Raw genomic sequence first — 26,714 nt, forward strand, 5'->3', positions numbered from 1 at the left:
TTCCCTCCACATAAAGCTGAGCTCACCCCTCGCCTCTCCACAGAGGAGATGTTGAGCAGGACGCAGCGGTCATGGAGGGGCAGCTGCTGAGCATGCTCCACATGGAGGATCGCCGGGCAGGCCACCACCCGTGCTCGGTGCAAGAGGCCAGCAGGGCCTTCCTGACCACACAGGGCACGGGGCCTGTTCGGTGAGACGGTGCGGAGACACTTCTACAGGACATTCTTACAGGGCGTTTCACTTTTGGCACATGTTCCTTACACCAACTCAGATTCTGGCTCTACCTTCCCTCCTCGCTCTAACCCTTGGGGCTCTGTCCCTCCAGGGACAGTTCTCCTAGGACCCACTGGTTCAGACCCCGAGGAAGGCAGGGTCCTCGCTAAGGGTGAGCCAAGTGCCCGGGATGCCCCTCTGAAGGCGCATCTCACCTGCAGACCTGCCCCAGGCTACCCAAGGACGCCTGCATCACGAGCACCTGCGTCAGAGGGCGTGGCAGCAAATAAAGCCACAGTCCAGCAGGCCCCCTCCCGGTGTGAGGCCTGGAGCTGGAGTCAGCCCTGGTGAGCAGCAGGGGGGCTGGTCTGCGAATCGGATGCAGCCAGTGAATGATTCTCTGAGTTAAGGTGGGGTTCAGAGTAAAGACACACATGTCGCTACTGCTTCGTAAGCAAAACAAGCACACATTTCATCGGATGGTTTGTGTTATGTTAGCCCTTCCCAATGTTAGACGTTTCATTTCATAAAACTCAGGAACTAGTGGGATGTGAATGACCTCTCCTGGGTCCCTTCTGAAGGAGAGATGCAAGGTGGCACCAGACTGGCCCCAGATGTCCCTGCAGTCTGCAGTGTTTGCAAACGTGAGGGATGCAGGCTGGCCAGGGGATGGGCAAAAGTGATTTTAGGTGATAAGCAGGGGGAAAAAAATCATTAACAGCCCCCAGGTGCGCCCAGTGAATCATGGTTTTTCATTCCTGTTACATCTAGCATGGGTCCATGACAGCCCCTTTTGTTTAGTTTGGTAAGTTAGCCTTTGCTAAGATGACGGCCTTGGATCTGGAACCGGACCCATGAACTAGAACATGATAGGAACTCGTATCTTGCTGTTGTCCCCCCGTGAACCTCGAGCCTGGATTTTGTGTTTACAGTCCCTTTGCTCTGCTGCAAGGTGGGCAGAGGGGAGAAGGGCTCTCCCTACATATGCACGTGTGCCTCAACAGCTGTAGGTTTCTTGTTTCAAGGTGAGTGCCTGGCTGTGCACAGCCTCCCCACTGTGTCCTCGGCCGCGTTTGCAGTGAGGCTGGCCGGCGCTGCTGCGTGAGGCCGCAGCTCGCTCGCTCACTGCTGAGCGTCTGGTCCGCCGGTGACTTCACCACAGCCTCGTCCACTCGGCTCTGAGGGCCCCCGGGCCCTCAGCAGGGCCCTCAGCAGGGCCGCTCTGCTCTTCTTACATACGTCTTCTGGCACATGTGCGAGAATACAAATGCTAGGGCCTGGGATGCCTGAAAGCCCAAATCACAAGAGAATGCCAAGTTGTTTTCTAAGTGAGGACATCAGTTTACAGTCCCTCCAGCTGTGATCAAGAGATGTGGTTAATCCAGTCTCTCCAGACCTGATCTTGCTGGGTTTCCAGATCCTACCAGCAGCATGGGTGTGAAGTGCGCCCCTTGGGATCTGGATTTGTGTCTCTTGGATGCTGATATGGTCAAGCATCTTTTCATTGGAATTGACCACGGGCTCTGGGTCCACTGCTCCGCTCCACTGTTTGGACTTCCTGGAGCCAACACCAGGGGTTTCAACTGCACTATCTTTGGTGAGGCTTGCTGTCCCGCAGTGCCCACCTGCTCTTGGTCCTTTGCATTTCTATAAAAGTTTACAATCAACTTGTCGAGTCCCATCAAAGTACTTGTTTGTACTTCACCTGGCCAAATGTTTGAGGCCCTATATGCCTGAAAATACTCTTAGTAGCTCTCATATTTGAAGGGCAATTGGAGTGGGTATAAAATTCGAGGTTCAGAGGTCCTCTACCTTCAGTTCTTCAAACACTTCCCCTGTCATCTTCTGTCCAGTGTTGCTGTCCATGGGTATCAGTCTGGCTCTTGTTTCCTTGTAGGTTATCTGCTCATTTTCTCTGGAAGCTGTTAGACTTTTCTTTCTCACAGAAAGAAGGATCTCCAGAGAGCCCTAGACACCCAAAGAGCACAATTAACACTCTTGACTGGCATTTCCTCATCAAGCAATTCTCCATGTTGGGCCACACCTTCAAGCTCCTAGGGGAAGCTCATGGAGAGGAGGAGGGTCCCCAAGAGTATAACCTGCCACCATGGGGATCTGGAATGGACACTGAGGCTGTCAAAGATTTCTGTTTTCCCCAAATTCTCACCCCATCAGGGCTTTGGAACTCTCCTGGTTTTATCCCCTGGACACCGGAGAGGCAGGCAGTTTCCATCCTTGGGCGATAGCAGGCAAGGGCAGAGCTTAAATCTCTGTACTCGGTAACATTGTCACATAGGAGCCACCCGCTGCCACCACCCAGACTGCAGTCCTATCCCTGCCCCCACCCTATTCAAAACAGCCATCTCTTTGGGCTTTTTTGTTTTCTTGGTTTTTTTACTGTAATGGGTATGTGTGTCATGATAAACTCAGGATTCAGGGGGGCTGACTTCACAGGATGAGCTCTAGTGGGCAGTGCCCTGGTAGAAACCCCACCGCTTCAGGAACTGCAGGTTTCAGGCCTTAGCTGCCCAGGAATGGAACGAATTATCAGTCAGGCTCTGCAGCCCGGTGCCCCAGTTAGAGAGTAAGGACGGCTGGCACAGGCTCACAGGCTCTAAATATCCCTGCCATGTCCCGTAAGGTTGTCATAAAATATCTCCAGACAGTTGTTTATAGTGTCTAAATTTCATGTCCTATTTGACACCCCATTTTCAAACTTACTACAAAGCAGTGGTAATCAGGTCAGTGAGATACTGGCACCAAGACTTACGATGAATGGAATAGAATTGAGAGTCAAGAAATAAGCCCATACATCTGTGGTCAACTGATTTCAACAAGGGGCCAAGACCATTCAATGGAGGAAGGAATAGTCTTCAACCAGTGGTGCTGGGAACACTGGATATCCACATGCGAAAGAATGAAGTCAGACCCCTACCTCACATCATATACAAAATTAACTAAAAATAGATCAAATACCTAAACCTAAGAACTAAAACTGTAAAACTCTTAGAAAAAGACAGACATAAATCTTCACGACCTTAGATTTGGCAAAAGATTTTAGATGTGACACCAAAAGCATGAGCAACAAAAGAGGAAAAAAAGACAGACTGGACTCCCTCAAAATGTAAAGCTTTTTGTGCTTCAAAGGACGCCATCAAGGAGTGAGAAGGCAACCCACAGAATGAGAGAAAATATCTGCAAATCATATACCTGAAAGACGTCTGTATCTAAAACATGTAAGGAATTCGTACGACTGAATAAAAGGAAATAATCCAATTAAGAAACAGGCAAAGGATCTGAACACTTATTTCTCCAAGGAAGATACACAAATGGCCAAAACAAGCCCATGAAAAAGATGACTGACATCATCAGTCATCAGGGAAATGCTAATCAAGACCACAATGAGACACCACTTCATAGTCACTAGGATGGCTGGAATGAAGAGATACAACGAGCAGAGTGAGGATGTGTAGAAGCTGGACCTCAAACACTGCTGGTGGGAATGCAGAGTGGTACAGCTGTTTTAGGGTAAAAAACAGTCTGGTAGTTCCTCAAAGAATTAAACACAGAGTTATCATATGACCCAGAAAATCCCACTCCTAGGTATATACCCAAAAGAAATGAAAACAGATGCCCACACAGGGTCTTGTACATGAATGTTCGTAATAGCATTATGCACCATTGCCAAAAGATGGAAACAACCAAAATGTCCACCGGCTGATGAATGGATAAACAAAATGTGATCTATCCACACAATGGATATTATCCAACCATATGAAGTCCTGACACAAGCTATAAGATGAACCTTGAAAACATCATACTAAGTAAAGGAAGCCAGTCACAAAGGACTCCATATAATATTATTCCATTCATATGAGTCCAGAATAGGGAAATCTACAGTGACAGAAAGTAGACCAGTGGTTGCTTGGGACTGAAGGTAGGGGTGGAGGTATGGGGGGGTGACAGCTAAAGGGAAAATGATAAAAACATTCCAAAATTGACTACTGTGATGGATGTACATATCTTTGAATACGCTAAAAACTTAAAATGGGTGAATTATATGGTATATATGTTATATCTCAATAAAGCGGTTTTTAAAATGTACTGTGCAGAACAGTGTCTAGGGTATCCCCTTTGTGTAGGAAAGTGGGAAGGGAAATATGAACATACCTATTTTCTTATATTTAAAAAGAAATAAAACTAATAAAAATGGTTATATGAGGAAGGAAAGAACAAGGAAGTAAAAGTATGGAGATGGATGCTAGACTTCTCTGAATATAACTCTATAGTTTAGATTTTAGAACCAAGGAAAAAAAATTTTAATGACACACATTAAAAGCAACACCTAAAAATTGAAAGCAAACTGAAATAAACTCCTTTATCATGTTGATGGCATAACCACATAGGAAAAAGGTATTTCAAGTGATTTTAAAAATAGCTTTCTGACTATTCATTCCTAGAGGGGTATATTCTAATAAGAAGAATTCTTATTACAAGAAGAATTGCAAGAAATTTAAAGTGGCTCTTAATAATGCTAGTACTGGTAATATTTTTTTAGAACTGTTACATGTATATTGTGGGATAATGAAAATAATTTTATCAATGTCACCAAGATTTTCAGTGTAAAGAGATACAACATAAAATCAAGGAAGTTCAGGGGTGCCTGGGAGGCTCATTCAGTTGAGCATCTCACTTCAGCTCAGGTCATGATCTCAGGGTCCTGGAATCAGGCCCTGAGTGGGGCTCCCCGCTGAGCAGGGAGTCTGCTTGTCCCTCTGCCCTTTCCCCATGCCACTCATTCTCTCTCTCTCAAATAAAATCTTTTTAAAAAATTAAAAATGTTTGAGAGGCTGCTGGGAAGATGGTGGAGTAGGATGACCCTGGGCTCACCTCTTGCTGCGTGGCCGCCTAGACAGCACCCACGTCGGCATAAATAACCCAGAAAACTGGCAGAACAGACTCTCCCCAGCCTGGCACAGACAAGAGGCCACAACAAAGCAGATCCACCCCCTCCGATTGCTCTTGGCAAGATCCCATCAAAGCGGTGCCACAAGCCTGGCAGTGTGCGTGCGGCCCAGACAAGGGCCAGCACAGCTCCCAAGTGAGTCCTGCTCCAGGGAGAGGGGAAGATAACCACACACCCATCTGACTGTGACCCCAGCAGTAGGCTGGCAGCAGGCAGCTGGTCTGTCTGCAGGCCCCAACCACCAACAGAAGCTTCTCCGGGGACGACACAGGGAAAGTGCCCGCAGTTTGCTGCTACTGCATCTCTGGCAAACGCCTGGTCTGACTCAACTCAAGCCCAAGGCAGCCCTGGACAGGCCCACTAACACCATGGGCACCAGACTCTGCCCACAACAGGCAGGGAGCCATCACAGACAACAGGACTGAAGGCAAACACATCCCAGGCACAACGGGAGGACACCCCTGGAGCAACACACACAGGAGACACCCCCTGAAGCACCATTTTCTGGTGAAAAGGAGACATTGCGCTGCAGGACCTCTTCTTCATAAAGCCACTAATTTCAAGTGCAGGAGACATAGCTCACTTTCCTAACACAGAGAAACAGATACAGCAATAGACAGAATGAGGAGACAGAGGATTATGTCCCAAATGAAAGAGTGGAACAAAATAAGAGCAGGAGACCTAAGTGAAACAGAGATAAGTAATATGTCTGATAGTGAATTTAAAGTAATGCTCATAAAGATACTTGCTAGAATTGAGAAAGGAGTGCAGGACCTCCATGAGACCCTCCACCAAGAGATAGGAGATGGAAAAAAGAACCAATTAGAGCTATTGGACTCACTAAATGAAATAAAAATAGACCACCTGGAATAAATAGCAAACAAGAGGAAGTAGAAGAACAGATCAGCCGCCTGGAGGACAGAGTAATGGAAAGTAATCAAGCTGAGCAGATGAAAGGGAAAAAAAATACACAAAAGAGAAGAGACCCAGGGAACTCAGCGACACTGTCAAGCATAACAGTCGCATGATAGGGATCCCAGAAGGAGGAGAGCGAGAAAAGGGGGCAGAAGATTTGTCTGAAGAAATAATAGCTGAAAACTTCTTGAATCTGGGGAAGGAAAGAAATCCAGATCCAGGAGGCAAAGAGAGCCCCCAACACAACCAACCCAAAGAGATCTGCACTAAGATATAAAGTAAATAAGATGGCCAAAAGTAACGATAAAGAGAGAATTTTAAAAGCAGCAAGAGAAAGGAAAGCCGTGACATACGAGGGAAACCCCATACGGCTATCGGTGGATTTTTCAGCAGAAACTGCAGGCCAGAAGGAAACATCATGATAAATTCCAACTGCTAAAACAAAGAAATCTACAGCCAAGAATACTCTATCCAGCAAGGCTTTCATTCACAATAGAAGGAGAGAGAGAGTTTCCCAGAAAAACAAAAGTTAAGGGAATTCATGACCAGGAGCAAAACCAGCCACGTCCCCGTCACACACGATGCCATCGGCCAGTGGGTCCCAAATTCACAGTCCCACCGCCCTCCTGCCCATGTCAGCATGCACTACCTGCCACCTGCTCAATGCCAAGTCAACACGCCTCCACCTCAGGTTGCCAAGGGCTCAAACTGACACTCTTTCCCTCAAATTCCAGCCCCTGTGCTCAAGTTTGTGCACAAAAGTGGGCATAATTATAACAGCAGAATGAAGCAACCCAAACAGTGACACTATTTCTGTGGAATACAGAATGGATAAAAAGGGTGTGCAAGGCTGAGAACATCTCCAACAAGCACATCAAAAAACAATACATACAGCATGATTCCAGTTAGGAAAAAAAACAAACCTGGGAAGAATAATACAAGATGAAATCAGAGAGAGAGACAAACCATAAGAGACTCTTAAGCATAGGAAAGAAACTGAGGGTTGTTGGCGGGGGGGGGGGTGGTGCTGGGGTAACTGGGTGATGGGCATGAAGGAGGGCACGTGATGGAATGAGCACTGGGTGTTCTATGCAACTGATGAATCATTGAACTCTACCTCTGAAACTAATAATACACTATATGTTAATTAATTGAATTTAAATAAAAAAAGGAAACCCCCCAAAAATTAAAAATTTTTTTAAAAATCAAGGAAGTTAAGTAAAAGTCCTGTGTTTCCCTTAACTAATTTTTTTTAAAGATTTTATTTATTGGGGCACCTGGGTGGCTCAGTTGGTTAAGCGGCTGCCTTCGGCTCAGGTCATGATCCCAGGGTCCTGGGATCGAGCCCCGCATCAGGCTCCCTGCTCGGCGGGGAGCCTGCTTCTCCCCCTCCCCCTGCCTACTTGTTCTATCTCTTTGTCAAATAAATAAATAAAATCTTTTAAAAAAAAGATTTTATTTATTTACCTGACAGAGAGACAGAGAGAGAGCACAAGTAGGCAGAGCGGCAGGAAGAGGGAGAGGGAGAAGCAGGCCCTCGCTGAGCAGAGAGCCCGACACAGGGCTCGATCCCAGGACCCTGGGATCACGACCCGAGCTGAAGGCAGCCACCCTACCGACTCAGCCACCCAGGCGCCCCTCCCTTAACTATTGATATAAGCCCACAATTTGTTTATTTTTATTTTTAACTCTAAGTTCCTAGTTCTGTCTACTGAAAAGGCCTCAAGCACTGACACCCCAGGAGCAGTGAGCACCTTGGCCACCCAGACTGTGGGCTCTAGGTGCCCAATAAAAGGAACCAGAGGTCTTTGAGAAGTGGCTGATTCCAAGCCTGAAGAAGAATATGGACAAAATATGCCCAGGACGTACTTGTAAAACAAGTAAACTTTTCAAAAACAACTGGGATTGTGTCTAAAGGGCACAGGAGTCAACCTGGAAGGCTCCCACAGGCTGAAGATGGATAATTGGGGCATCAAAAAGACTAATGGCAGCAGCAGACTGACCCTCTTCAAATACGTAAGAATCTATGAGTTCATGATGACGCTGAAAGAGAGCACAATGTGCTGGTCCCTAGAGCTGGCTGGGGACCAATGCTTACTTTGCAAGTGTACAAATCAAGGACAGGAATGAAGCATTTGTCTGGCCTTGCCTGGATGGACTATAATTCAGGGTGACCAGGTGGTGGGCAAGGGAAAACAGGTCTTCATAGAAGACTTTCTGGCTAGAGAGACAGAAGAGTGACAGGCTGGGTTAGATGCAGCCCTCGTGGGATGATGGATCTGCGACCTAGACTCAAGACCTCCATGGCCACTCGAGCCGTCTGGTGCAGAGCCTATCAGAATTTTCTCCTGGATTAATCAGGCTGCCAATGCTGAACCCGTGATCAGTCCTCACATCACTAAAGCTGGAACTAGAGACCTGTCATGCCTCCTGGAGTGGGTGAAGGGTGAAGCAGTCCTGCAAAGACCGCTTGAACCTGAATCCTATCAAGCTCCTCTCTCTGATTATCCGTTTACAGGAAATGTGGCGATGGGGGATGAGTTAATGCTACAAGAAAGCATAAAGTAAAATCCAGGAGGGGCATTCTATAGGACAAATGACCTGGTTTCTCTAATAAATGCAGAGGGGGGGAAAATAACGCAGAGGGAAGGAAGATAAAAAGTTACAGATTAAAAGAGAGACACATCGAATGACGGTAGTGTGTCCTTATGAATCCTAATGAGATCAGACCAGCTGGAAATGAGGTTTTAAGATGAATGGGGCAACCCGAAACAGGATTGCAAATTCTTAGGGTACTAAGGAGCCACTGCTGATTTCCCAATAATAGCGTTGTGCTTATATAAAAGTTTGTAAAGTCCGTACGTATTAGACACTTGCTGTATTTAAAGGTGAAATGGTTTCTGTGAACTGCTTTGAAATTCTTTAACAAGAGAAAGAGGGGCACAGAGAAATGGGAATGTTGACAGGCCTTCTTCTGGGGTCCTGGCAACTAACTGTTCATGGCCTATCCACAGACACCCCTGGGAACTGTTCAGAAAACCCCTGTCAGAACGGAGGCACCTGCGTGCCAGGTGTGGACACCCACAGCTGTGACTGCAACCCGGGATTCAAAGGCAGACGCTGTGAGCTCGGTAAGTCGGGGACCACTCCCTCCCGTAGGGACCATCAGGGCCCATGCTTCAAGACACTTGTCACAGCAGGCTATTCTGGGCCCACTGGGCCCAGGGTGGGTTTGCCACAAGGACCTCAAACCTCGAGGTGCCAGGACAGGGACCCAGCCTCAGTGCCCCAGACTTCCGAGTGCCCACGTAGGGATACTGAGAGGCAGGGAGCCACTCAGCCTCTCACTGCCCCAAAGCGCCAGGGTGAACGGTGCTGCCCAGACAAGTGGGGGGGGGGGTTCTGGGGACAGCCAGAAAGCAAAGGACATGGAGCGCCCCATAGCCAGAGGTGGGTGCAGGGGGCTCTTTGGTTCAGGGGCCAGACGTGGTGGTAAGAGGGAAAAGAGCCACAGGCCTCCCTCCCTAAGAAGAATGTGGGACTGAAGATGGGAGGTGGGTGGACAGGAGCCCGCACCCCAGCTGCACCATCCCGAGGCCTGTCAGAGACTCCCGCCAGCCCTAAGGGAAAGCAGCCTGGGGGCTTCCGGGACTCAAGCAGCCCCCGAGGTTGCAGGAAGGGCGCCCTCCCAGGGTGCAGGAAGAGCGCTTCCTCAGCATGGCGCCCCTGTAAGCCCCTTTTCCTTTGTGCCGGCAGCCTGTAAAAAGGTGCCCCAGCCCTGCACTCGGCTCTTCTCAGAGACAAAGGCCGTGCCGGTCTGGGAAGGAGGCGCCTGTCACCATATGTAAGTTTCTTTCCTGCTTTCACATTTGGAAAGTTCCTGACTTCCAGAAGTGCCTTCACAAAGTCCAGCTCACCCACCCTCATAAGCCCTGAGGAGCTCTAGGGGTCAGAGTCGCACAGGGGCTTGCACCCATTCCCTCCACGTGGCGAATCCGGAAGCTGAGGCACTGAGCTTGTGCAGGGAACGCCAGCCTCCGGCTCCTGAGCCCTGGGGCCTGCCTTTCCCACGAGTGGCATCAGTCCCTCGCCACTGGAGGGCAAGGCCATGGGTACATCGATGCCAGGAAATGACGTTCCTGTCCTCTCTGCCTCAGAGCCCCCTGGAAAGATCAACAGCAGCACGGGGGAACTCGAGTCTCCACCCTGCCGTGAAGTCATGACATTCGTGCCTCAGTTTCCCCACCTGTAAAATGGGCTGTAGAGGGAGAGCTTGCCTGGCTCACCTCATAGGACCTTTCTTGCTAACACTCTGTGACTCTGTGGTTCACACTTACAATCTATTCAGTCAACAAATTCTCACAGGCACCTACTGTGCCAGGCACAGCTCTGGACACTCAGCACATGCCAGTGAACAGAACCGGCCAAAGCCCTGCCCTCGCGATCCGCACATTCCAGACGAGGGAGGCCGTACACAAGGAGCAGGAGGATGTTACGTAGTGTTCTAGAAGGTGGTCAGGGCTGGGGAAAAGGAAGAGATGAATAGGTGGGCCCAGGACAGCCAGGGTTGGGGACAGGCAGGGGCCGGCTGCAGCATTAAACAGGGTGTCAGGGGAAGCCCCACGGAAACATGACATTGAACAGACATGGAGGGGGTGAGGGATATCTGAGGGAAGAACATTCCAGAAAGTCAAATTATCAGTTGCCAAGGCCCGAAATCAGAAGCATGTCTGCTTGTCTGAGGAGCAGGTTGGGGCTGGAGGGGAGAAAGGGGGGGCCGTGGTCAGGCAGGGCAGGGGGAATCCAGCAGGGCTTTGGAGGCCCTTGGAAGGACTCTGGCATGTGTTCTTTTGAAACGGGGAGCTGCTGAGGATGCCAAGCCGAGGAGTGAGCTGTTGGATTACGTGTCTGAAGGTCACTCTGGGTGGGATGCAGGAAAGCCAGGCAGAAGGCTTGATCTGAACTTGGACATGAAGCCAGACTTACCCCAGAGCAGGAAAACTCAGGGCATCCTGATCTGCACTGGGCCCTGAGGATCCATGTGTACAGACCATCTGATTTTGGGTTCTGTGGAATGGCAGTCCTAATCCACAGTGCCTCGCCCCCTTGTTCCAACTGTACCAGTGACCCCAGTACCTGCTAGTGACCTGCTGGGACCACCAAGTACCTGAAGACAAGAGCCCCGGACCTGTCAACAGCTTCCCATACTTTTCACTCTAACCCATATGCGTCTGAACGTCAGGTTCTTGTATTCAGCTTTACATCTGACATCTCTGGTTTTTACTGGAGTGTCTATATCATTTACATGTTACTGTAATGACCGATGTGATTGGGTTTAAATGCACCATATTGCTGTGTGCTTTCTATGTGTCCCATCTGATCATTTTTCCTTTTTTTCTCTTTTCCTGCCTACTTTGGGATTAATTAGGCTTCTAACTTGCCAGCACTGTTGGTTCACTGGTTATACCTGTCTGGTCTAACCCTCTAGTGGCTTCTGTGGGTTGCAATATGCCCCTGCAACCCCCCCATATTTGCTGGCTGTGCTCTCCCACCTCAGTGTCCCGGAGGGGCCCCTGCAGCAGCGGGCTCCATTTCCCCTCACACTCCCAGCTCTCCAAGCTGGACGCGCTGCTCGCACATAGTCCATGACCCACACAGTATGGTATGTTTGACCCCAAAGACAACTATCCTTGTAAAAACTGCTGAGAGTAGAACGTCTTTTGTTCTTCCTTCCGTGTTTGCCATTCCCAGTACCTGGATTCCTTTAGAGACCTGAGATGCCCTCGGGTACCACTGGCCTTTGCCCCCAGAACTCACTGTAACATTTCATGTAGTACAGATCTGCCGGTGATGAACCCTCTCTGCTTTGGTCTGTCTGTAAAGGGTTCTATTTCACCTTCATTTTTGGAGGATCTGTTTGCTGAATATAGAATTCCTGCCTGACAACTGTGTTTTTCCCCTCGGCGCTCAAGAGCGGCCATTTCCGGTCTTCTGACTTGGCAGGGCTGTGCTCATTCTCACCCACGAGTGCGCGCCTGGCCCCGTGACTGCCCTTCCATCCCCTCTTTACTACCGTTGTTGGGAAACTAACTGTGGTGTGCTGAGCCGTGGCCGTGTGTGTGTGTGTCTGCTCACAAGAGCTTGCTAAGCTTCAATCTCTGGGGTCTTGGCTTTCACCAAATCTGGAAAATTGGGGCCATTAGTTCTTCAGGTATTTTTCCCATCCGTCTGTTTCTCTCCTCTCCTGCGACTCCCGTCACACAGGTGTCAGACTGACGCCGTCCTTCTCTCTACTTCACTGGGCCTCTGCGTTCCATGGTCTGTCCTCGGCACTGTCGTTAGAACCTGCCACTCATCCCATTCAGCGAGACCTTCACTTCACACTCTGGTTCCTCTCATCTCTAGAAATCCCATCTAGTCCTTTCTTGGATCCTCTGTTTCTCTTCTCATCACTGAACAGGTGGGAGCAAATTTGTAGCACATGTTTTAAGGGTCTTGTCTGCTATTCCCGCCATTGCTCTCACCTCTGGGTGTCTTTCTATTCAATTATTGTTTGCTGCTTATGGGTCACATTTTCTTGATGCTTTGTATGAGCCTTTGAATATCTTGTCATTTTTTGGTTGGATGCTAGACATTTTAACCTTTGGGTCCTGAATGCTAAATTTTGTGTTTATTTCCCAGAATGTTTAGTTTTGTCTACAAGGCGGTTAATTTTAGTCTGATCCTTTGGAAGCCCCTTTTAGGGTGGTTTAACCTTTATTCTGGGTTAATTTTGCCCCACTTCTAAGCCATGGCCTTCCCGGAGTTTCTGTCTTACGAATGGACTGCAGCAGCTCTGCTGTTCAGCATCTCGGTGGTTCTCCTTGCCCAGCCTCACAGGGTCCTACCTATGCGCGCACAGCTTCATCTTCAGGGGAATCCCTGTCCCGGCCTCAGGACATAGCTCCCTCCTCTCCAGTGCCCCACAGACTCCAGCTGCCTCTGCCTCCTCCATGCAGTGTGAGCCCAGCTTGGCTTCTACCACCCTGCAGTGTAATCCAAAAAGTGCTCCTGGACCGAATTCTAGGGAGATCACAGAGCTCATTTCATGTTTCCTTTCTCTCAAGAATCACAGTCTTGCACTGCTTTCTAACATCAGAAAAGAACTGCTTTTCATATTTTGTCCAATGCTCTGGTTGTTCATACTGGGGGTTAATTCCAGATCCTGTTACTCCCTGATGGCCAAAAGTGGAAGTCTCACCAAAGGCCTTAAATCCCAAGGGCTCTCCCACACTGAGGATGAGTTGGAGCTTTGCCCATCAAACTCCCTGGATCTCTCTTTTCAACAGCTCTGACGTTTGAGAGCTTTAACAAGAACAAAAACACTTTCCTATTCCATTACCATCTACAGATTTGTGAGACAGGTAGTATGAGTAACAACCATTGCACACGAAACTGAGGTCTAAGCTCCAGAGACATGCTCAAAGTGGACTAGTTAATGAATGGGAGGCAGGACTAGAGGTCGACACTGCCCACACTGAACACCTGCATCTCCAGGGCTCTCAAACTTCTCCAAGAACTACCCACAGGACCCAGGAGTGGGCTGGTACTGACTCAAGTCCAGCACCGACTGGACTGCCTCAAGCAGAACACGTCCTTGGAATTTCTTATTCTATCTCTTAATATCACAATATTTTGTCCACACTCCTCAAAATGTACACTTAGAATGGATGTATCTTATGTAAACCATACCTTAGTGAAGTTATTTTTTTTTAATTATAGGACTTTTATGTTGGACGTTTTAACACGTCCCTATGAGGTAAAGTTTTATTAAGAAAACAGTGGCCTTTCCCTCAAACACCCGCACAGTGACCTGTGGGCGAGCACAGCCTAGCTGAAGCAGCTGGGCAACATTCTGCTCTAGGTTCTGGCTTTACACCACTTTCTCACGACACAGGTACAAGAGAGTCTACAGAGTGCACCAGGACATCTGCTTCAAAGAGAGCTGTGAAAGCACAAGCATCAAGAACACCCCAAACAGGTGCCATCTCAGGGAGGAGGCCCGCACTGTGTCCCGCCTGTAGTTCACAGGGTAACGGGGCAAGCGTGGCCCCAGGGACTGAACACTGGGGGGTGCCACAGTCCTGTGGGCCAAGCCAGGCTGTCTTGTCTAAACGTGTAGCCCCGCACAACAGGGCTCCACCCAGAAACTGTGTGCACAAACGTGTAGATATGAACACGTACAGATCAGTATAGCTGGGCATGGTGGGTGCTGAGGGAGATCACACGGTGGGAGCTGGGAAGCAATCACATGGTGGGTGCTGGGGGGAGATCACACACGGTGGGTGCTGGGGGGTCACACGGTGGATGCTGGGGGGAGATCACACGGTGGGTGCTGGGGGGTCACACGGTGGGTGCTGGGGGGAGATCACACACGGTGGGTGCTGGGGGGAGATCACACGGTGGGTGCTGGGGAGAGATCACACAGTGGGTCCTGGGGGGAGATCACATAGTGGGTGCTGGGGGGTCACATGGTGGGTGCTGGGGGGGGTTCACACGGTGAGTGCTGGGAGGGGATCACGTGGTGGGTGCTGGGAGGGGATCACACAGTGGGTGCTGGGGAGATAACACAGTGGGTGCGGGAGGGGATCACATGGTGGGTGCGGGGGGTCACACAGTGGGTGCTGGGTGGAGATCACACGGTGGGTGCTGGGGGGGGTCACACGGTGGGTACTGGGGGGTCACATGGCGGGTGCTGGGGGGGGTCACACGATGGGTGCTGGGGGGTTCACACGGTGAGTGCTGGGAGGGGATCACACGGTGGGTGCTGGGAGGGGATCACACGGTGGGTGCTGGGGGGAGATCACACGGTGGGTGCTGGGGGAGATCACACAGTGGGTGCTGGGGGTCACAAGGTGGGTGCTGGGGGTCACACAGTGGGTACTGGGGATCACTCCGGTACTAGAATTGGGAAGCATGGAACATTACTGACAGACGCAAGTATGTAACTATAAATATAGTAAATCTCTACTTTTTATTCACTCACAGCCAGGTTCTTTCTCCAAAGGGCTCAAGGGAGTCACAGGAATTACATAATGTGCTGCATGAATGCGTTAGGTGCCTTCCCAACAGCAGAGCCCTCACCCCAGCCACTCTGCGGACCCGTCAGTGGCCACACCCCCTAGGGCTTGCATTACTGAGTGTCAGGGAATGCAGTTCAACACCTGCCTGACCAAGCACTATACCTGTCTCCTCCACTCTCCTTCTTCTACACCCTGCTTCCCTCCCCATGACTCACAGCCAGCCAAGGGGGTGTACACAGACTAAAATGCTAATCTCTGCATCACTGTCTCACTGACAGTGCTCCCCAAAATGGAATACGTATGAGGCAAAGACAGGACGCCAGCAGGCAGCCTGGGTTCCAGGTACACCTTCTTTTTCATAAACCACCTTTCTCTATTTCAGGAAGCACAGTAACAGTCCAACACTGAAGAAATCTTAGGGAACAGGTACGTTCCCCACCATGGCTGGCAGAGCTGCAGGAAAGCTAGAGCGGCTGTGCCAGCATGTGGCCCCTGGGAGAGCTGCTGTCTACTTGGGGAGCTCAGCTGCGCCCTCTTTATTACAAATTCCCAGGCCAGGAGTTTCAGAATTCCCTGAGGGGGTTAAAATGAGAGAGAAAAATACCTAAGGCTCCCAACAGACATAAACCAGGTACACATGCATCTCCAGGTGGAAATGAGGCTGTCTGGGGGTGAGGACAAATCCCACTCACCTCAAGCAAACGGAGAAACCCCTTTCCCGTCAGCAGCAACGGCTGGGGGTGAGGGCAGGGCTGAGCACTCAGGGAGGTGGGACCGAGAAGGGCTGCTGGAAGGGGTGGCAGCAGGGGAGGAGTGGGGAGGAGAGGACGTTGGGAGGGGCCCAGGATGCCCACATGCAGGAGTGCAGGGGTTCAAGGGAGGGCCTCCCAGACCCTGAGAACTGCAACCTATTGAAAGAAAAACTGGGGTGTAGGGCCTTGATCACATAACTTTGGGGAAATCCTGAAGACTCTCCCACTGGGGAATTCCCAGTGGACACAGGAATCCTAAGCATTCGGAATCCTAGAATCCTAACTCTATTCCTGCTTAACCTGGCATTTCCCAAAGTCTTCTGGCAACTCAACACCATCCAACCCTTACTCCCCCCCCCCCCCAATAAACTCTGTCAAAGTCTTCATTACAGTCAGGGAGATACTGGGTTGAACCATGGCGATCCATCTACAACCCGTACTCAGTCTCACACTGAGTGCAGCTTCTTGTCGACAAGATGTCACCGGGAACGAAGCAGGAATTCGGCTGGCCTAGGGCAGCTTACTCCTATCACTCCATAAATGAGCCTCAAAGTCCATGTTCCTGGTGTTGAGAGGACAGTGAGGCACCCTGGGGAACAAGCAGCTTCGGGAATAGGCTACACTGTCTCATGGGGCTGAGGAAATGAAAGAGAAATGTTACTCAGAACCTTTACAAACAAGCCGAAGCAGAAGAGCTTCACAGGTGTAGGCTGACACCACAGGAAGAACGTCCGCACCAGCCAAGCCAGGAAGGCCAAGGCTGGGATCCGCGGGGCGTGGCCTGGGCAGCCATCCCCGGGCAGCCTTTTCCAGAAGCCTCTGCGTTCAGCCCGTCTCCTCACAAGCATTACTTCCCCTCGCACCTCATGCTCCCAAGACACACAAATCCAAAACATGCTCCACAGCTCATAAACAATTCACTACTAGGATTAAGAACCCACAAACATAATCTGGGTTTGAAATATTTACATTACACTAAGTCACCTGAAACAGCAATACCTTTTCTTTTAAACTCAGCAAATCCATTTCTATAAAAACAAATTAGAAACCCTCAACTATCAAATCATCAAATACTAGCTTTTAGAATACCCATTCTTGAAACAATGGAGAAAACGCAAATAAACAGGAATTCATTTCAACCCAGAGCCACAGGGGGCAGCCCAGGTCTTCAGAGGAAGGACCCAAGGGCATGGCCAAATGGAGGGGAGCAGCCTGCAGCTTTCAGCTCTAACAGCTGCAATGCTCCCGAACGTCCCTGGCGCTGGGCCACGTAGTCCATGCTCTCAGCACACCTCCCTCCCGTCCACGGCCATGTTAGAGGCAGGAACACAGGGTCCTCTGGGGGCAGGGACCGAGGGCTAAGAGAAACATGAAGCTGCATTTTAAAGAGGAGTGGGTGTCATTCTCCTCATGCCCCATTCTCTTTTCTCTTCAAGGGATTCAGGACGTTCTTGTTACACTCCATCAACCTCTCACGAGCTCCTAAAGCCCAGGAAGGCAGGGTCCAAAATTGGATTGAAAGGACACCCTGAAAGACCAGGTCCTGGCTCAAATCCATCCCCTCTGCGGCTTCCCTTCTCCAGCCTCTAGAAGACAGAAGGCCAGGCCGGGCAGGCTCCAGCCCACCTCCTCTCCGGGCTGCGCCAGGGAGACCCTCTGGGCCAAATCACCTCCCAGTCCTGCGACGCATGGGACAGCCTGCGCTGTAGCCCTGGCTACTGTCTCCTACGGGGACAGTCTGTGCCGCGGCTGGGGAGCAACCACGGCGTGCGCCTGGGCCCTGGATGAGCCAGCAAGGCTCCTGCAATATCCGGGAACCAGTTCTCAGCTTCCAAAGTCGGAGGGCAATTTTCCCCCTGAGACCTAACAGTCAAACTGAGGAGGAACTGCTCTCCGGCTTCCACTGCAGAGACAGCGGTGCCAGGAAGCGTCCGGGGTGAGGCCAGACGGAAAGGGAAGCTGAGTTCTAGGCGCCCCGCCCTGCTCTCCTCCAGCAAATTCTTTGGGCTGATATGTGGCAGGCTAGCGCCCCATCACATGGACCAGTAGATTATGAAAGAGAAAATGTTCATTCGTACTAAGAGGGAGTTTAGATACTTTCAGTCTTCAACTTCTTCTCAGTGACTATTTCTGGTTTTGTGGACCAACCGGTCTCTGCGGCAACTACTCAGCTCAGTGCTGGTGGCCCAACCGCAGCCACAGAAACGTGACCAGAGCACTTACCAAACGAGGGGGCAAGTCCCATGGCCACACTTGGCCAAGCCCTGGTCTATCAAGTCACCCAGGCCTCAGCCTTATGCAGAGAAAGCCACCCCCCCCCGATGACAAGTCACGCCACGGCACCAAAGAGCCCCGAGCCTCACAGAAGCATGACGCGGCCCCCCAGCACGCACAGAGCCCGAACAGCACGGAGATGCATAACCGGGGCAGACCAGACCCGACCCAGCTCAAGATCCCCTTCAGTCCACAGCTCGAGCAGGACTGTTCTAGGCTGTCAGCTAGCATGGTTCTCCCCACATCTCCCTCTTCAGCAGCAGAAGGCGGCACTGGCTTGCCGAACCGCTTCCGAACCGCTCTGCCTTCTCCCTGCGGAGGCGGCGCAAGCCAGGCAAGCCAACCTCACCTCGTGTCAGCGGAGCATCTCAGTAGCTGACCCAAACTGGAACTCAAGCCCCTGCGCGTCTGCCACTGACTCTGTCCCGAGTCAGCACTAAGCCAGAGACGGCTCCTTCTTCTCATCTTTTATAAAAACATAGTTTGAAGAGTTAGAGTATATTTTAGGCTTTTTATTTTTATTAAAATTTTGTGTGCATATGTCTGTGTATTACACGATTTGTTTTCAGAGAGGAGGAACTGTCATTTCAAGAAGTCTCTACTGTACCCCAGAGCGCCCCTGGCGTCCCAGGCCCACCCGGGGAAGACAGCCGCTCAGTCAGGGGCTCCAGCACTGGGCGAGTCAAGACAGACCCCGGCCATGCACACGTACTGCTGACTTCTGCGTCGCCAGCACCAGTCACTGCGTCTACGTGAGCTACAGCATCGCTAGCGAGTGGCAAGATCAAGTGATATCACTGGAAAAGTAGATGAAACTCTCTACTACGATGTTAATAACCTCAAGCCCCTCAGCCATGAGGCAAACACTAGTGTGTTCCAGTTTTTAACTTAGAAACATTTGTTTCTACAAGAAACAGTCTACTGAATCCTGAGCTTGGTGCTGTGTTGTCTTATGATTAACCCCTCTGGATGTTTTACAAATTAGGTATCTAGTAAAAAGACTTCCTGAGGCAAAGGAATTACAATTCATTCTGGAAACATTCTAACTGAGACACTGCTTTTTTCACACGTTTCTTTCATAAAACTCCGGCGTCTTCCTCAAACATACACTCAAACTCCACCCAAAAATATTAATAATAATGTAATCAAAATTCTCAGGTGCATAAAAATTCATTTCTGTAGCGAAATGAAAGGAGCAATCATGAGTTGCCAAGTTAGCCATTCTAATCATGCAAATTTATAATTCTCCTGAGTCCCCCTGACTGGACCCAAGAACCCATCTGAAGTTCCAGGGAAAGTGCCAGTCACCTGGGATGCAAAATGGAAGAGTAAGTGAAAGAGTGAAATGCCTTCGTTTTCAATAATTTTGCCCACAGCCAAAAAACCAGTAAAGGCAAAGCCTTCCTTCCCATTGCATGTGGGCTGACACAGAGGCGGAGGAGGAGACCTGCGCCAACCCCACCGCTCTCCCACCAGCAAATCCAACAGGCACCTCCCTCAGCCGGGACTCCTCCCGCTGGACATCTCACTCCGATGCACAGGGATTCACTGAGCTACTTCTCTTTTGCAGAAAATGTCTTTCTCTTTACTGTCATGCTCAAACATGAGCCCAGAGGAAACAAAAGCATCTGCACCTCAGTGCTGAGTCCCCGCAGCAAACACAGCTCAAACCTACCAGCCGCACTTCAGGGCACACGGGAAAGGAACTTAAAACTCAGCTATTTACTTCCTTTTAAATAAAAGAAACGTAAGCAATGTAGGCCTGCTTCCAACCTGACGTTCCCGTTCTCGTGAACCGAAGCCTTCGGGCAGGTCCTCAGCCTCCGCACTGGTGACAATTCAGGCTGCACTGCTCTGCTTGAGGCCATCCTGTGCACCGCAGGATGGCTCACGGCAGCCCGGCCTCCAGCCGCTGGATCCCCACGGCGCCCTCCCTCGGTCCTAAGAGCCAAAAATGTCCTCACATGTTGCTGGATGTTCCCTGGGGTCAAGATCACTCCGGGTGGGAGCCGCTGCCTGACAGGATTCTTCCACGGTCTCTGCGGGAAAAATCAGGCCAAGCAGTTTTACCTAGTTGTTAGAGTGCTGCCAAGACCTGGATTTTGGTTACATCACCAAAAATGCTTTCTGTTTCATCAACCACGTGTCAGCTCCCTCCAAGGAAGGGACACACAGGACGTTCTGGGGTGCCCCAGTACTCCCTCACAGAGCCCACGCCATGAGGGCTGGGCCTCTACCTCAGAGATGACTAATTCAAATCCCACCCCCTGACCCAACTTTTTAAGTCACCCCTCAGGCCCCTGGGCTCCCCGAGGGGACTCCCACCACCACAGTGTCCCGGGAGCCCCCTGAATAACACCAGGCCCCACCCCGCTCACAGACCCTGCGCGAGGGCTCTTCTCTCCTCTGGTCTCAGAAGCCACGTCCGTGAGATGCCCCCAGCCCCCCCGTTCTGGCACGCTCCAGGGCAGCACCCACTGGCCGCCAGAGACTGCGGGCCCACAGAAGGCCCGCGGGCCAGGAGCTGGTGTGAAAGCCAACTTCCCTTAAAGGTCAGAGCCAGGGCCCATTCCTCACAGAAAGAAAAGCACCCCAACACTCGGCTGGCTTTAGGCAGCTGTGCAAAATGGAACCATCACTAACCCCCGTCCTTGACAATGCTGTACACTGAAAGCAATTATGAAGCAGTATTTGTGGACTAAAAACACGAGTGTTTTTGTGGAAAACCTGCTACTTGTTTTCATAAAATAAAGTGCTGTGATGTACTAAAACCTCAGTGCCTGCTCATAATCTTATCTTTATCACTACAAGGAAATGTAAAATGACTCTCGAACCAGAGCAAGGAACCCCACTCCCCACACTGTCATGGAGTTATCAGACATCAACAGAGAAAGACCAAAACCAAATGTTGAGGTACTAAGTTCCCTGATTTTAACAGCTCAGAGTCTGTCTTCCATGCAGGAGGGAAGAGGGCCCTCCCCACAGGGACCTGACAACAGATCAAACTAACGCAGCTCCTATTTAGTCTGACCCACCTCTCAGGTGATTTATAATAATGTTTCATCAGAAGACCAGTTTTAGAAGGAAAAATAACCTGAGAAAATCCAAGTGAAGCTCTCAAAAGCTTTGAGAAAATTTTAATATTCTTTGGTATCTTTGGGCTCTTCATTCTAGTCCTTCCGTCACTCCTCCTCCTCCTCATTCTCATCCTCCTCCTCATCCTCCTCGTCCTCGTCCTCATCCTTGTCCAGACTTGAGCTTTTGTTGTCAGGCATGTGGCTCTCAGACCCCTCTTCCTCCTCCCGAGCAAAGAGCTTCTTGAAAACTTCAAACTCCTCAGTGGAAGAACAGGCTGTCCTGGCCAGAAACTCAGCTTCTGAGACTCTGAGAATGTCCTTAAGTAAAGGATTGGGGACCTGTGTCTGACCCTTCTTATCGGGGGTTTGGTACCGTCCTAGGCGCTCGAGGAACACATGTCTCTGCTTGATCTTGGTCATGGAGTACTGCAGGAAGTCAGTCCGCACCACATCCGCGTGTTTAACCCCCATCCTAAAATAGGCATACTGGAGACACAGACACGGTTAGGGGTCCCGGGCACAGTAACCTACAACCTGTCCTGCCATAGTCCGTAATCAACGCAAGCTGCCCAGAAGCACGCAAAAAGAGCCGCCCAACTCACAGTGCCAGGACACTCTGTGACGCCCAGCATTTGTGTGAGGCCTGACAGTTTTCAAAGCATTTTCAAGTTCATGTTGAGAAAAATTTAGCAGAAAATAAAGGGGCAAGAGGGATGTGAGTGTGGAAAAGAACAGGCAACAAATTCAGCAAACATCTAGCAATTTGACCTAAGTTGTCATAATTGTTACCCAAAAGTTAGGACAATTGTCACAACTATGTTTCCAAAATCAATATGCAGAACAGGTTCTAAAGAAAGGAAGATTTTTAGCTCTTTTTAAATTAGCTATTTCAAGCAGAGGCCCCATTTGGACCCCAGGAATGGGACTGGGTCATTCATTATTAACAGCAGAAAACTTGCAGGATAGGCTTTCTGTAAAGAAGTAAAAGACCAGAGCCAGATTCTCTCTGGCTGGTGTGTGCAAAGAGGATCTAAGCCTTTCACCTCGTCCACTCGCCCTCAGGGTGCCTGTGGCTTCTCAGCCACGGAGCTGACCTTCACTACAAAGAACGTGTTGTTACTTCCCAAATCCCCTACCAGTCATCCTCACCTGGAATTTGTACTCCAGTTCACCGGGGTCCTCCTGAAGAACATAGGGGCATCTGTGCAAAATCCTGGTCACCTGTTGTACCGTGAAAAGACATTTCTCCTTGAGAACACCAACAATGCTGTCAATGTCCCTCTGATGCATGGTGAGGATTTGAGGGCAACAGAGAAGCACCGTCTTTAGTTTCCCTGCAGAACATAAGAAAAGGCAAGTACACAATTTCAGAACATTCCAGAAAGCCAAGGGGCTTGGCATACCCACGCCAGCACTGAATAAATGAACGAGGATGCGCTCCTCCACGTGAGGGGCAGCTTCCGATGCCTGCCCAGGGGCACGTGGCAGTGGGAGGGGCCAGAATGACTATCTCCTCTCTGACCCCCTCCCTGGTATAAAAAGGAGGCCTCTTGCTGGCCTGCCAGCTGAACGGCATAAACCTCATATTCTAGGCTTCCTCCTCTTGCCCTCTTCATCTAAAGAATCTCTCAGGGGATCTACTGGAAAGATCAGACAGTAGGACGAGACCCTAGCTTCCCCCATATTGGGGCTGTGGGCTGACATTTCCTTCCACAATAAAATAGTCATTGAAGCATCCACAACCAACCTTCCTAAGATCTGGGAGCCTGAACTCCATGAAAAGGAGTTCCATGATAATAATTATTAATAGAATAATGACGAGAATACTCATGATGCACAGCCACAGACAATGATGTCCTAGTTAGTGGGGTGACCGTATCTTTTACCCACATTAGGGCAATACTGAGCGAAAGAGGCCCTATTAACAAATGCATTAGGGTAACTGAAACTACTGAAGGGAAATTGGGGCCTATGGTCTTCCCATGGATAGCTGGGCAAAATTCAGTACCTGGAAACTTCAAATCATTTATTTAAACTGGTATTAACACACACACACACACACACAACTGGTATTAACAATCTTCCTAACAGTTGAGCTACTCACTGTCTTACTAAAATGTGTCTAGAATGACTTCCAGGAGTTTAGACTTTCCCTCTGCAGCAGAAGGCTTTGCTCAGCCTCGTAACATATGATCATAGCATATAAAGTATTAAGTTTAGCCTTTTAGATTATACTGCAACAGGTCATCGGTCAAGAGAAACACAGAAGGCTAACTTCTTCCTTATCTTCTGGAGAAGAAGGCCCACAGAGAGCCTCTGAAATTGATCCCCAAACAACAATATCTCCCCCTTAACAATATCTTACCAGTAAGAGTCAAAAAGGAAAAAAAAAAAAAAATAGTGGCCCTCCTGTGGTCAACGTGCATAAGGATCCCTGGGACTCTCACCTGAAGGCCCACCCAGGGATCCAACGAAATCCTAGAATCCTTGAGATGTGGATCCTGTTGGGGGGAACAGTCACTTCCCCGTTTCCTAGGAGTCTGGGACCATCTCGGGTTCCACTGGAACCCACGTCTTTACAAGGGACTCTGTAGTAAGCCTTTGGCTTTACGTCGTACGGACAACACCAAGCTAAGGTAAACGTCAGAGACCGCGTAGGTACTCGAATGTTACTACCATACACTGACCTCTATCTGCTGAGCACGAGCACATACCACGTGCTCACCACCCACCGTTCCAGACGCTAGAGCCCCCAGAGTGAGCAAACCAGACAAGTCTCCCCTTCCCTCCTGCAGCGCCATCAGCAGAGGTCACTGCTTCTCACCTCCACGCCAAACCACAGTTACTCTCAAGAACTTTCCCCACAAGCCTCCCCTAGCCCACCCCACCTGGGCTACTTGGCCCCCAACCCCGACTCCTCAGCGCTGGACACAAAAGCAGGGCCTTCTTGTACCTTCTCCAAGACCGAGCTTTCGCAGGTAACTGGAGCGCTTCCTCACGTGCATTACAGGCAGTTTCAACAACTGAGGACTTTTCTTCAAGGCCACGTACACAGGCTCTGGGTTCAAACCCAAGAGTATTAATTCTGAAATGATGTCCAGCAACTGTTGAGGGTGCGTACTTGGCCACAGACGGAGCAATTCGTTAATGTGGACATCACTGAAGCCCATGTCCAGGAGAGAAGTGACGACCTTCTCCTGCTCCAGGAACCCTGGAGCCTCAGGAGTCCCCTGCTTCCCCTGGGGGCACCGAGTGAGACTCGTCCTGCAGTCTGGTTCCTGCATGTACTTTCTGGGTTCCACCCGGGATAACTTCTGGAGGCCCCCTCCACTGGGGGCTGTGGTCAGTTTACACAACAAAGCTGCAGACGTCCTTTTCTGTCCTCCGCCAGGGGTGTGCCCAGCAATGCGGGCCCAGGTGAGGGGGACCAGGCGGTGCCAGTCGAAGACCTATGAGACACAGCACCGAGAGGGGATCAGCTCCTCAGCACTCCAGAGCAGAGGACACGGCGCAGTTGTGGAGCCCGAAGCAGGTTATCTCGTGTCTTGCTCCCACACAAGCACAGCTCTTGTGACACCCTGCAAACGCCGGCCGGAGCGTGACAAGCCCGAGAGAAGGCAGTCTGCATACAGAGAGCGGAGCATCGCAAGAGCCAAGCCAGCCTCTGCCGGCTGTCGCGGCCCTAACGCGGGGCGGGGCGCGGCGCGGGGCGGGGCGCGGCGCGGCGCGGGGCGGGGCGCGGCGCGGCGCGGCGCGGGGCGGGGCGCGGCGCGGGGCGGGGCGCGGCGCGGCGCGGGGCGGGGCGCGGCGCGGGGCGGGGCGCGGCGCGGGGCGGGGCGCGGCGCGGCGCGGGGCGGGGCGCGGCGCGGCGCGGGGCGGGGCGCGGCGCGGGGCGGGGCGCGGCGCGGGGCGGGGCGCGGCGCGGGGCGGGGCGCGGCGCGGGGCGGGGCGCGGCGCGGCGCGGGGCGGGGCGCGGCGCGGGGCGGGGCGCGGCGCGGCGCGGGGCGGGGCGCGGCGCGGGGCGGGGCGCGGGGCGCGGCGCGGCGCGGGGCGGGGCGCGGGGCGGGGCGCCGGAGAGAGCCATCCCAAGGCCGGCCCGTGAGTGGGGCCTTCTCCCCCGCCCTCCAAGGGGCAGTGCCGGGCCGCAAACTGAACCGGGAGCGGACGCGCGGGAGCCGGACCCCAGGGTGTACTCGTGCGCACGTGACGGCTCCAACGGCGGTGGCTCCCGGACCGGTCGTGTTCCCGCCCACGCGAGCGCCGTCCCGCCGCGGCCGCACAGCCACGCGGACAGACAGCCGGCGGCCGCGCCCCGCAGGCCTGCTTTTCCCGAGTCGGGATCCCCGGGATCCCTCCTTCCCCGTCGCCGCGTCCCACGCACCACAGCGGACAGGAAGCTCCGGGCCGACCGCGGGGGCGCCCGCTGGGTCCCGCCGGGAGCCCGCACACCGCGCAGCCTACTTCGCCCGCCCGCCCGCCCGCCCGCGAGGAGAAAACGCGCGGCCCGAGCGCCGCCTCACCTGCCGGCCGAGCGCCGCCATGGCGGGGAGCGGCGCCGGCGAGCCCGGCGCCGGAAGTGCACCCCCGCCGCCCGCACTTCCGCCTCCCCCGGCGACCGCGCGAGCGCGGGCGGCGCGTTCCGCCGCGGCTCGTCCCGGCTGCGGGGCGCGCGGCCGGGGCCCCGGGGCCGCGCGCGGGCCTGCGCCTCGGGCGGGCGCCGCCGGCCTTCGCGCTCCGCAGCGGCCCTCGGCCAGCGCGGCAGGTGCACGGCCCCTGCCCGTGCATCCGCTCGCACCGCTGCCGGCGGCCTGGCCGGCCCCCGACGGGCGCGGGGCCCTCCCGGCTCGCGGGCTGCCGCCCCCTGGCGGACGCGCCGGTAGCGCGCCGGCCTCGGCCTCGGCCCCGCAGCCGGCTCGAGCCCGAAACCTGCAGAGTGGACCTGGCCCGCCGCCCGCCGCCCGCCCCGGGGCTGGGCGCCAAGGCAGCACGGGCCGCGAACGCGCCGCGTCCAAGAAAAGGTCGGTTCTGTTCGCCGTTTTTCACGCGACTCACAGTAATGCTTCTACCCTCGAAGCCTGAGAAGATCCGTGGGCGCCACCCCGACTCCCTGGAAGGAATCGGCCAGCGAGCTAATCTAGCGCTAGGGGTGAAGTCACGGCTGCGATGCAGGGGTTAACTAACAGCCAGCAGCATCTTCAGCGCTCTGGAATCGCACCGGGAGCGTGGAGACTCCCACCTGCAGCCTTTCCGCAAAGAGCACTCTCAAAGCATCAGACCTGCTACTGCCACCCGGCAGGATAGGGTTTCATTATTTTTTCTTAGCAGTCAGTCCCTGCACAGCTAGCACTTGGCATTCTTAGCCCATTGCACACCTGTCTGAAAAAACATCCTGTAACTTCTTATGTGTTACAAGCATCGTATATACTACAAGGAAAAACATTTGGGGTTTTTCACT

General features: G+C 52.1%; 2 protein-coding genes across 20 annotated transcripts in view; one reads left to right on the forward strand and one right to left on the reverse strand.

The window, feature by feature from the left end:
* The window catches only part of SNED1 (sushi, nidogen and EGF like domains 1), an 84,765-nt gene extending 66,043 nt beyond the window's left edge, over positions 1 to 18,722 (forward strand). For 10 of the 16 annotated variants that reach the window (XM_045867593.3, XM_064587395.1, XM_064587394.1 and 7 more), the window contains 5 exons: positions 9,109 to 9,225; positions 9,851 to 9,938; positions 14,031 to 14,114; positions 15,539 to 15,582; positions 17,345 to 18,722. In XM_045867593.3, coding sequence (XP_045723549.1) covers positions 9,109 to 9,225; positions 9,851 to 9,938; positions 14,031 to 14,114; positions 15,539 to 15,575 — 326 coding nt within the window. In that variant the 3' untranslated portion in view covers positions 15,576 to 15,582; positions 17,345 to 18,722. The other 6 variants (XR_010410376.1, XM_045867595.3, XM_064587396.1 and 3 more) reach the window with 4 other exon arrangements.
* On the reverse strand, positions 194 to 25,942 carry MTERF4 (mitochondrial transcription termination factor 4). 4 transcript variants are annotated; one of them, XM_045867598.3, is made up of 5 exons: positions 25,780 to 25,940; positions 24,213 to 24,708; positions 22,409 to 22,593; positions 19,956 to 20,221; positions 2,019 to 2,181 (listed from the first exon to the last, which is right to left on the reverse strand). In XM_045867598.3, the coding sequence occupies exons 1-5, from the start codon at positions 25,798 to 25,800 to the stop codon at positions 2,154 to 2,156; spliced, it is 996 nt and encodes a 331-aa protein (XP_045723554.1). In that variant the 5' UTR covers positions 25,801 to 25,940; the 3' UTR covers positions 2,019 to 2,153. The 4 variants fall into 4 exon arrangements, with proteins under 4 accessions (XP_045723555.1, XP_045723554.1, XP_045723553.1 ...); XM_045867599.3 differs by lacking the exon at positions 19,956 to 20,221 and having other exon boundaries at positions 194 to 2,181; positions 25,780 to 25,942; XM_045867597.3 differs by lacking the exon at positions 2,019 to 2,181 and having other exon boundaries at positions 17,635 to 20,221; positions 25,780 to 25,935.
* Positions 25,943 to 26,714: the final 772 nt, after the last annotated feature.

The sequence above is a fragment of the Mirounga angustirostris genome, unplaced genomic scaffold (assembly GCF_029215605.1).
Source record: "Mirounga angustirostris isolate CCGP_5_RB_7025 unplaced genomic scaffold, mMirAng1.0.hap1 SCAF_3, whole genome shotgun sequence".
Lineage (NCBI taxonomy): Eukaryota > Metazoa > Chordata > Mammalia > Carnivora > Phocidae > Mirounga > Mirounga angustirostris.